This window comes from Dipteris shenzhenensis, chromosome 21 (assembly GCF_047967505.1).
Source record: "Dipteris shenzhenensis isolate YYH24624 ecotype China chromosome 21, Dip_SZ_1.0, whole genome shotgun sequence".
NCBI lineage: Eukaryota > Viridiplantae > Streptophyta > Polypodiopsida > Gleicheniales > Dipteridaceae > Dipteris > Dipteris shenzhenensis.
In genome coordinates, this window is record NC_141616.1 from 51,790,989 (window position 1) to 51,802,093 (window position 11,105).

General features: G+C 43.2%; 1 protein-coding gene and 1 long non-coding RNA gene across 2 annotated transcripts; one reads left to right on the top strand and one right to left on the bottom strand.

Annotated features, from left to right (window-relative positions):
• The first annotated feature begins 358 nt into the window (after positions 1–358).
• Positions 359–1,127, top strand: LOC147889038 (uncharacterized). Its single transcript, XR_015543043.1, has 2 exons — positions 359–753; positions 815–1,127. It is a non-coding gene; the product is annotated as an uncharacterized LOC147889038 (long non-coding RNA).
• On the bottom strand, positions 760–4,023 carry LOC147889039 (uncharacterized). The gene is made up of 9 exons (XM_087392869.1): positions 3,817–4,023; positions 3,331–3,535; positions 3,126–3,216; positions 2,864–3,000; positions 2,508–2,751; positions 2,283–2,387; positions 2,002–2,184; positions 1,603–1,804; positions 760–1,482 (listed from the first exon to the last, which is right to left on the bottom strand). The coding sequence occupies exons 1-9, from the start codon at positions 3,908–3,910 to the stop codon at positions 1,019–1,021; spliced, it is 1,725 nt and encodes a 574-aa protein (XP_087248995.1). The 5' UTR covers positions 3,911–4,023; the 3' UTR covers positions 760–1,018.
• Positions 4,024–11,105: the final 7,082 nt, after the last annotated feature.

An 11,105-nucleotide genomic window follows, 5' to 3' on the forward strand; every position in this document is an offset into this window, starting at 1 on the left:
ACACCCCCCCACCAATCATTTTACCACTATCCTCTTGTCCTTTTACTTATTGGAGGATCGCTTTAGTTTGAGCTATGTCATATTTTTAGAAGATATAGTGGTTTTTCCAACTTGTTTAAATTTAGTCTTTGCCATCCTTGCCCCGCCCTCCCCTTTTATCTTTTAATGTTTTCTTTAGGGAGTTCTTATGCAAAAGGGGAAATTGTGAGTTCAAATGCTTCATAGAGAACATCTTTCTCCTAAGATGAGAGCAAAATAATGTAAGTTTGAAAACAAAAAATAAATGGTTCTTATGCATATTTAAGCACAAGAACATGTTAAATGGCCATTGTAAGCGAGAACAAATGGATGGATAAAACATAAGCTAGTATGTCCCTCTAGTGAGCACTTAGCATAAAATGGAATGATTGGGCCTTAGTGCATGTGCTGGCTCAAGATGGGGAGAGGATGGGTTCATTATTCCCACTTCAAACCCATTTTCAAACCAACTAGGAAAAGAGTGAAATATGGCACAGTTTTTTCCGTCTTGAACACGGGGAGCCTCTATACTTGAGGCGGGTGTATGAAATGCCTAGTCACTAGAAATAGGAAGGTGCTAATCTAATAAGTCCCCATAGTTGTAGATGAATAGAAACGAAACCTAAGGAGAAAGTAGCCCGCCTCCCATGGCTAATAGTTGAAATAGTGAAGCTTATCTTGGACGTGTAATGGGTTGAATTCTGGTATGTTAATAAAGAAACTTTTAAATTTCAAGTGATCTTGGACTACATCTTGGAGGCATTGCAGAATTGTTGAAGCGGACTTGTGCTACAAGTGAGGGCTGACTGCCCAGCCTCACGCGGAGTTATTATCAAAGAAAGCTGCCAGAAATAGTCATCTTCCTTATACAGGAAGAGGCCGGCGTTGTTATTTGTGTTGGATATGGCAGATTGGAGCAGTTGTGCGCTTCCAGAATTCTTAGGCGAGATGGGGCTTTGTTCTTCTTCTTCTTCTTTTGATCAAATTGATATGAAGCTTCTCAAAGCCCGAATCCATAAGGAAAAAGAGGATCGTAGTGCTTGTCTCCCACGTTCATGGGTACCTGATCCGCTCTCTTGAACCACGTCCTCGAGAGCTTGCCTTGAAACGGATAATCCCCGAACAGAACATCCGTTATGCCTTTGCCTTCTGTGCCAGGTAGCCATGCTGCCACAAACGCATCCATCATCTCCAGATATGGTTCCACTACCAATGGCCTCCCTGAGATCAGCACCACCACGCATTTCACTGCTTTGCACACAATCTGAATCGTGTCGATGCTGTCCTGTGGCATCGTCAAGTTTCGGTTGTCACCCATGAACTCTGCATATGGCATCTCCCCCACCACCACCACGGCATAGGAGAAGCCCTTGCCTTGGGCAAATCCTGCACCCGGAGATCTTTCATATACGACCTCCGTCGAAGTTGATACGGTGCTGGTGATAGCTTCAAGAACGGTCGTTCCTGCAACCAACAACCCATTGCCAATGTTTCATTCATTTACAAAAATCCCTTCCCTTCTTTTCTTTCGTTCGACCGTTATAAGTTCGTTGTAACGAATATAAGAGCCAGCCGCGTCCTGACCTATGGTTGTGTTCCCGCTCGCACCCTGCCATGTGATTGTCCACCCCCCGCATTGGTTGCCAATATCATCGGCATGGCTACCCGCAACTAAAATCTTCGGTGCCTTCTTGTCCAACGGTAGGAACTGAGCGTTGGCCATTTTGCCATTCTTGAGGAGCACGAGCGACTTTCGCACCGCTTCCCTGGCCAAATCTCTATGGACCTGTGAAAGAAAATTTCAGAAGGTCTCTGCGAAGTTTCCTTTCTTGCTCCTCTCTCAAGGGGTAATGCGCCTGGGAGGAAACACGATCTCCTGTGCAATTAAGACCACCGCATATTCTAAAAAAGAAAAGCAGCCGAATCCCTACACGGCTGGGAGGACAGAAAAAGACTTCTGCAGCGCAGGCGGACCACTCTCACCTGAGCTCCCACCATGCCAGTGAGAGAACGATCCGCGTATGGATGCTCGAAGAGCCCGGTTATGAATTTCACTGTGAGAATTCGTCGAACTGCGTCCTTTATCCTCTTCATTGGGACATATTTAGAACGTACTAAAGCCAGCAGGTTGTCTTGGAAGTCGGTGTAGTTGTATGGAATCATAATCTGCCGTAGCCAAGGGACCGTGTTAGAAGTAGACCACAAAGCCACGAGGACTTGGGAGGCGGTATAAAGGTCGAAGGAAGGAAAGAGCTTGTACTGACCATGTCAATTCCAGCATCGACACTAGCCTCTACTGAAAAAGTATAATTGACACCCGGAGGGCTCGTGATCCGATCTATCCCTTGCCAATCGGAGATCGCAAAACCCTGCGCGCAACCGACTCTACACAACTCGTAAATAAGCTTAAAACATCTGAGCAGCTAATTCACCAGTCAGGGACTCAGGGTCAGGTATCTTGCAAACAGACAGCTGAATGTTCACCCCACCTTAAATCCTAGCTGTTTCTTGAGAACGTGGGAGATGAGGAAACGGTTGTCATGCATCTTCTGCCCGTTCCAGCTATTGAACGATATCATGACAGTGGACACACCCTTTGCAATCGCATCAAAATATGCCACCATGTGGATGTCTACCAAACGCTTGAAACTCGTTACAGTGTTGTTCTCGTCGATACCGTGAATTGTGCCACCGTCCCCAACAAAATGTTTTGCAGTTGCGGCCACATTCTGCCTGGGTATATATCATAAAATGCCAGATCGATGAGTCAGTGAAGTTGTACCTTCTACGTGTCTTCTCTTCGGCCTGAATCAGAAAAAACTCTGATAGGAGGGAACAAACTTACTGTCCAGCCACAAAAGGAAAGCCTGGCTTGGAAGTTTTTCCTTGCAAACCCACAATGATTTCTGTCATGTTCTTCACCAAATCAGGATCTTCACCATAGCTTTCGTAGCATCGGCCCCAACTTGGGTTTCTGCAGACCTGACCAGGAAACAAAGAGTAAGGTGTTTTGTATTTTACTCATTTGAAATGAAGCAAGTCGGGCGGAAAAGCACACCGCAATGTTTTCTCAGTTGAACTGAAGAAAGTCGGGCAGAAAAGCATACCGCAATGCAAGGCGCAAAAACGTAAGGGATGCCGGTTCCTCGGACTTCCAATGCAGTGGCAGCACCAATTCTCCTTACCAATTCCGGATCCCTGCGATACAATGCAGCTCTATTCAGATTCATGGGAGAAAGACTTCCTCCATGATATGGAAGCGCACTATCCAAAGATTTCGGAAATAGACGGAGTACAGGTACCGGTACTTGCCTTGTACAACCCAGACCCACATTGTGTGGAAAGATAGTGGCACCATAGACATTGTTGTGCCCGTGCACAGCGTCTATGCCATATATTATGGGAATTCCCAAACGAGTACCTAAAGCAGCCTTTTGGAAGCCGTCCACCATATCCGCCCATTCGCTAGGCGATGCACCAACTGCGGGAACGCTGCCTCCGCCACTGAGAATGCTTCCTGCTCATCACGCCTCAAGAAGAGGGAAAAAACAAGAACGCCTTTTAATTCAAAGAAGGAGCAGATTCGATACACGTTTGCTACCCCCCAAACCCAAGAGACTTAGAAACGTGTTTCGATCTTTGTTCTAGAGAATGGACATGGAAGGTACTGCAAGAACGCGCCGACGGATCTTGGCAATGAGCAAGGAGTGAAGCCACTCGCATTGTCAATATGTGACCTTCCATTCGACAGTGAATGTCGAGCACGTCCTATGCAAGGAGCCCAGGAGACAAGCTCACCGATAAAATATTTCTGAATAACGGAGGTGTTGGCAACGGAGCGCTCAATCTGTGTGATCTGCCCGATCATCTCCTCGAGCGTCATGCGTGCCATCAAGTCACGGACTCTGTCTTCAACATTAACATTGGGGTTAAGGTACAAGGGCTGGGGTGAAGCCAAGGAGGAAGGCAAGAGGGCAAGGGCGGTGAGGAGGAGCAAGAAGGGGAGGGACGAGGGTGGGAGGGGGCAGTTCATGGCTATTGGAGAGGGATAAAGAGAGGGGAACCCACTGAAGCAGACAGAAAGAGGGAGAGAGAGAGAGAGAGAGAGAGGGTGGTGTTGAATTCTTCAGCTAGCACTGATGTTGCTCAAAATGGAGAGATGGCCAAGCTGGGTGATCAAATAACAGAGGAGTTCTCTGATTGTTTTAGGGATGAGTTACCTTATGGGTTACCTCCAGAGCAGAATGTTCAGCATAAGATTAAACTAATCTCGGGGGTTGAACCTATAAATAGACGTTGAGTTTTACCGAAGAGGCGAAGGTACGAAGACAACTGGAAGAATACCTCAAGTTGGGCCAGATTCAACCAAGTTTCTCACCTTTTGCTTCGCCAGTGATATTAAAGAAGAAGAAAGATGATACTTTTCGCCTCTGTATAGATTACAGAGCATTGAATAATATCACTAATAAGCACAGGTATCCGATGGCTCGGATCGATGATTTGCTAGATGCATTACATGGGGCCGTAATTTTCAGTAAGATAGATCTTATATGTGGCTACCATCAGATCCGTATTAAAGCCGAGGATGTGCATAAAACTGCTTTTAGAAGCAGGTTTGGACATTATGAGTTTTTGGTAATGTCCTTTGGACTTACCAATGCTCCAGCTACATTGATCATGCTTATGAACCATTTACTACGTTTGTATATCGAAAAGTTTGTAGTACACTTTATTGACGATATTCTGGTATTCAGTAAAAGTATTACTGAGCATCATGAACACTTAAGAATAGTGTTCAATACTTTGAGGAAAGCCACTCTTTATGTAAATAAAAAGAAAACTATACTGTGTATGGTAAGACTTGAGTATTTAGGATTCATAATTACTCCTGAGGGGGTAGAAATGGATCCAAAGAAAGTGGCTTGAGGGTGCTGCTACAAGTCAGAAGAGGAGGGAAAGATGGACGAATGAATCTAAGAGAGAGAGGACAAAGAGGAAGAGGAAGAGGAAGAGGAGCCCAAGATATTAAAGATGATGTGGCTTAGCTGAGTGAGAGTGTACTGACTTATACTAATAGTGAGAGTGAGAGGTGGATGCATCATGCATGCATGCGTAAAGGAAGAGAAGAAGATTCACGTTGAAAATTGAGACATCTTCGTTGTCTATTCTATTCCTAAAGGAGACTAATCCCATACAAGCAAGGAGGGAGGCTCGCCAGAGGTTCGGCATCAAAAGGAGATTTGTGGGAGGTTCGGCATTAAAAGAGGAGGCTCGGGGGAGGAGGGAGGTTCGGGGAGAGAGAGAGGAGCTCTTCACCTTCCGATGCAGTCACGTAGGATAGCGCAGAAGGGCCTGGGGAAGGTAGTAAATACATGCACAAGGGCCTAGGGCGGCGCACGCACATGCCACATGGTGGCCTGAGGAGAGACGATGAAGGCAAGACTGGGCCAGTGTCCAGAGGCAGAGACCACAGAGCCGCACAAAATGCCACGTGTGCATGGTGAGGGTGGTGCCAGGGACAGTGGGCCCCGAGGCCGTGTGACAGGGCAATGGCAAGATACATGCCACATGGCGATGCCAGAGTCTACGCGCCATTAATTTGCGGGCGTGTAGATTTTGAAAGAGAAGGGGGGGTATTAATTGGGGGAGGCTTGCCACCATCGGACTGCAACTACGAGGACTGGGGGACAAACACGTGGTGGAGACTACGAACACACGCGATGCCCAAGACTGCATGGCACTGCGAGAGGGTAGTACAAGCGGGGCAATGAGCCGTTGTAGGTAGGTGAGAGTGCTCTCAACGGAAGCAAGAATGGAAGAGGGAGAGAGAGAAATAGAGAGCCACACAAGTTTTGGTGGGTGCAGAACCACCCTAATCTTCTTTTTCATTCATTTATATATGTGTTTGAGTATTGTACATAACCGGGGTAAAGGCACAGTGACCTTTAACCCCCACAACCTCCCACTGAAAGGACAATGTGCCTTTAAGGGAGAACAACCACTGAGCATACTATCCAATGCCCATCAATACACGACAATACTCAAACCGCTGACTAGGTAGACTCTTCGTCAGCATATCTGCAGGGTTATCATCTATATGAACCTTGACAAGCTCTATGCGCTTGTCCTCAAGTACCTCCCTGATGAAATGGTACTTGACCTCAATGTGTTTGGTCCTTGCATGAAAGACCGGATTCCGTGCTAGCTGAATAGCACTCATGGAATCACTATGCAATGTCAGTACACCTGTATGAATCCCCAAATCTCCCACTAGCCGATCAAGCCATATAGCCTCCTTGCAACCCTCTGTGGCTGCAACATACTCAGCCTCTGTGGTAGACAAAGCAACACACTTCTGTGTGCGAGACATCCACGACACTGCACCACCTGCAAAGGTGAACACATAACCAGAAGTGGATCTCCTACTATCCACATGCCCTGCATAGTCTGAATCTGTGTACCCAAGTACACGCATGTCTCCTTTACCAAAGCAAATGCACATCTCCTTGGTACCCTTCATGTACCTCATGATGCACTTAACTGCCTCCCAATGCCTCTTTCCTAGATTAGCCATATACCGGCTAACAACTCCCACTGCAAATGCAATGTCTGGTCTAGTAGCTATCATAGCATACATAAGACTCCCAACCGCTGATGCATTTGTGTAGTAAATAGTAAGATGCATGTTCATAATGATATGATAAAAGAACACTTACTTGAACACCCCGTGAAAGCCTGTAATTGAGTTGACAAACCAACAATGGTTGTCATCAAGGTCCCATACTATCAGGCTCCAATGTGAACTACATCACCAATAAAGAGCGATAAGATTTATCACAATATTAAGTATTAATTGACACAATATTATAAATAAGAGAGTAAAAGAAAGATTGAGACCATACTTACTTCTCATAGTATGGCATAAAGACAAGTAGTATGCCATCCAAGTCTAAAGGTTGTAGAATTGAACAAACATCATCTACTGTCTTCTTGGTATCACTAAGTACAGCTGAAAGAAGAGAATCGAGCATACAGACGCGATTCTGTACTGATCTAGGAAAATGAGATATAACCGTACTGCAGCAATAAATAAACAAATGTTAGAAGCAGATTGAATCAAATGATTGAAGTATCAAGCCAAGAGATGTTCATATCAAACCTGAGGATGGCCATCATGACTTTGTCATTAGCCTTTTTCAAAGGGTCGGAGAGGATTGTAACTTCCTCGCTACCAAAAGTCAAAACACGAGGTTGCTTGCTAATGATGACCTTAACCTTAGAAGAGCTCCCCATTTCGTCCAATACAGCGGCATCAGGACAACTTATGGGCGTAGCAACCAATGTTTCCTCTGGATGCTCCACCATGTTATCAATAAATGCCTTAATGATAGATGACATAAATGCATATAGATGCAAGTCTGTATATGTGGACAATGAGGTTTCACCGCCTCTCAAATTAAAAATTTGAGAAAGGAGCAAAAAGCAGTTATATCCAACTCTCCACCCACAACTGTGGTCATCATTCTGCTTCGCTGCAGGGCATGTTACATACTCTATTTGATCTTCCAAGTCACCCTCCATTTGCATAAGTGCATCTATAGCACTTACCAACTTTCGAGCAGATCTACACATCAAAATAGAAAACATAAATGAATGTGCGCATTGCATAGGATGCATCTCATTGACATAATTATGACACAAGTAGGTTATACTTACTCTGACACACTGCCATGGATAGATGCTATTGAATTAACAAAGAAGCATTGCTTGGCTAAGATGTCCACAATTACCAAGCTCCAATGCAAGCTGCATTATCAATTAAGAATAATTATTATTTGATATAATCCTCCACAATGTAAGAGATAAGCTAGGTAGGGATTGATACTCACTCCTCGTGATATGCGATAAAGATAACTCGCGCTGCAGTCAAATCAATAGGTTGCAACCACTTAAAAACATCATCTATGGTCTTCTGCTTATTGCTAAGTACACTAGAAATAAGAGGATCGACCATATATGCACATCTTTGTATATATAGCGGAAGCTACATTGTAAAACCATACTGCAATAAAAAGAAAAGAATATTAGTTCATTTGATCCAATGGAAATACAAAAGCATAAAGTCAGTAAAAAGTTTGTGTCAAACCTGAGGATGGCTATTATAACCTTGTCATTGACCTCTTTCTTGAAGTTTATGAGGATTGAAATGTCCTCTTCATCGAATATAAAAGTAAGAGGTTGTTCTCGAACTTGAAACCTAACTTGAAATGACTTCTCCATTTGCTGCAATGTATGATTATTTTCTAGAGTCATCCGACGGATAGCCAGAGCAGCTTTGCTTTCTTGAGATGAGCTTTCTATATTCTCTGCTCTAGCTATGTCCTCCTCATCCTCCTCCTCTCCCTTCTCCTATAAAAGGATAAAATAATTATGAGATTCAAAATTTTAAATTAATTATAAATTTAAAAAGACCTTTAAATGAATAAAGAAAATTAAACATAAGTCTTCATACCTCTACATATCTTCGTGGTCTTTTTATGTAACCTGCAAGGTTAGTGTCATATCCATCTTCTTCTGCTTCCTTGCTATCGCTGCTGTCCTCACTATTATATCCAGAGCTTTGATCATTTTCATCATCTTTCTTGCTCTCATCATACATGATCATCTCTATGTCATCCTCTTCATGTGAGATCGGACCTTTCTTATCAAACTTTATTGTGAGAGAAGCCACGGTATCAAGGTATTCCAAGCAAGCAGGGCTCTCAATAATATTTACATTGTGTCCTTTTCTGATAAGAGCTTCAAACAGATGTCCCATTCGGCACAATGTGACTTTCCATCTGGACGGTAGCAAAAATTCCATCATACTAATTAAAAGATCAGCACTTTTTGCTGGCCTTTCATAGTGATTTGCGTTGCGATGGAGGGGACTTGGAGCTTCATGCTCTTCCAGCAGTAGTTGCAATCTCTTTGCATTCCCTCTTATATTGTTTTGTAAGGAGTGATCATTGTAAGGGCTCTTCATGCACAAGGAAAAGGTTTCTAGACTCTATATCTTGAGACCGCATTCTCTCTTGTTCCTTTTTCTTGAGTATATCCCATTGTAAATCTTGAGCTCATTGCCATATTGTTTTTCTAGGGTAGCAGACATTTGTTCCTTGTCATCTTTATCAGCAAATATGACTATATTACATTGTCCCACTCTACCAATGGTGGTATGTAATATTCTGTCAAGGAGTTGACGGATGTCATCCGGTGATATTTCATAGACAAAGAAAAGCTGAGGTCTCTCCCAAGCAGTGTCATCGGACAAAAAATCACTCAATGAAACTCCCTTGCACTCAACACTCTTTCCAGACTCTGAAATGATTTCATGTATGAAATAAAAGCCCTTGTTCAAAGTTTTTTCTTTTCTGAGAGTGTGGTTATTGATGACTTTTTGTGCATATGCATACACATTTTCTGGAATGTCACTTCTCATAGAGGGAGTAATTTCAGATCCATCATCTTCTACCTTCACCCATTTATGCGCCCAAGCCTTCTGTTTAGCTGACGGTAAAGCTGATGCCATCTGCCTCACAATGTTATGATCAATTTTACATTGGCTAATTGGAATATTTTTTTCTCCCAATAAATATTCAATTGCACTCTTTACTGCATCACGCTTGACCTGTTGGATGATGCAATCTTCCATGCAATGATCTTTATCCTTTTTGCCAAAAAACCAGTCTTTGGACATTAATTTCTCTGCAGCAAGACTTGCGTATTTGTCTGGTAGGTTTCTTAAAGGCCTCCACATCCGAGCTGTCATCTCTTTTTTCTCAATCTTCTTTGCCTTCTCTTTAATCAATGATGGAGCCTCATATGTAACATCTCCTTTCTCACATGCAAGACACACGTCTTTGATCTGATGAAAAACTTCATCACTACGGAAAAGTATGCTTGTGTAGTCTTGATACCTATCCCTTACTGTCTTGAAGCTTGTAATCACCTCTGCTCTTTCCTGCTTTCCCCTTGGTACAATGGCACTCAAGCATGTGTAGAAGTCAACAAGATTATCTGCTTCCACTTTAGTTGCAGTTCTTTTGAGAGTGGTCAAAGGAGAATTAAAAGTTTTCCATATGGTCCTAGCTTTGAGCAACATCTCTGAAGTGGAGGTGATTTTTCGTAGTGCATAAATGTCATGATTAAGTCTTTCCGACTCAATCAAATATTTTTTCTCGTTCTTGAAGATACAGATGCATGCAGAATAGTAGTGAAATTGAGGCACACTCGCGAAGGTTTGATAAGTAATTTCTCCTTTCTTGTATGCATCTCTAGAGCGCTCATTACAAGCATAGGCATAGTGCTGACCATCTATTGCCTCAAATGTACAATGAGCTAAGAAATTTCTCTTGGCATCCCTTATATGTCGTTCTGATCATTCACTGAACTCTGTCCTTCTTGAAGTGAGGGAACTTGTTTTTCGAGGAACTTAGTGAATTGCATCTCAAAATCTATAGGCTGAGAGAAATTGATGGATTGACTATAATCTCCCATGACTGGCTAAAATGTTCTTGGACGGAGTACCAAATTAGAAACAACTGGTTTTTTTCCATCAATCAAAGCCTGAAAAATCTTTTCAACATAGGCTGTATCTAAGGTCCTGTTGTTGGTGAAGACACTTGCTTTGACCACTGTTGAAGCATGTATAACTTGAGTCTTCTGGCCCCATATATATCCTGGATCCTCATTTGTCACAGCCTCATTCAAGCGAAGATTTAGGTTCTTCATTGATAACATTTCTGCTTCTAGATTTGACTCCATTTCAAGACCCTCCACATCCTCTTCATGTTCTTCCTCTTCTCTTCTTTGCCCTTTCTTTGTATATGAACGACCTCTTTTTCCAGTTATAGGACTTGGAACTGTAGCTCGTGAAGTACTTGCCTTTTGCATTTGACGTCGAGGTTTATTTTTTCGGGGCTCAATGTGAACTGCTTTAGATCGCCCTACTTCTTCTTCTATTGCCTCAACTTCAGGTATACTTAAGGGCTTCACTTGTTGATTCAGCAAAGCATCAAGACTAGAGTCTAGACTCCTCTAGAGAT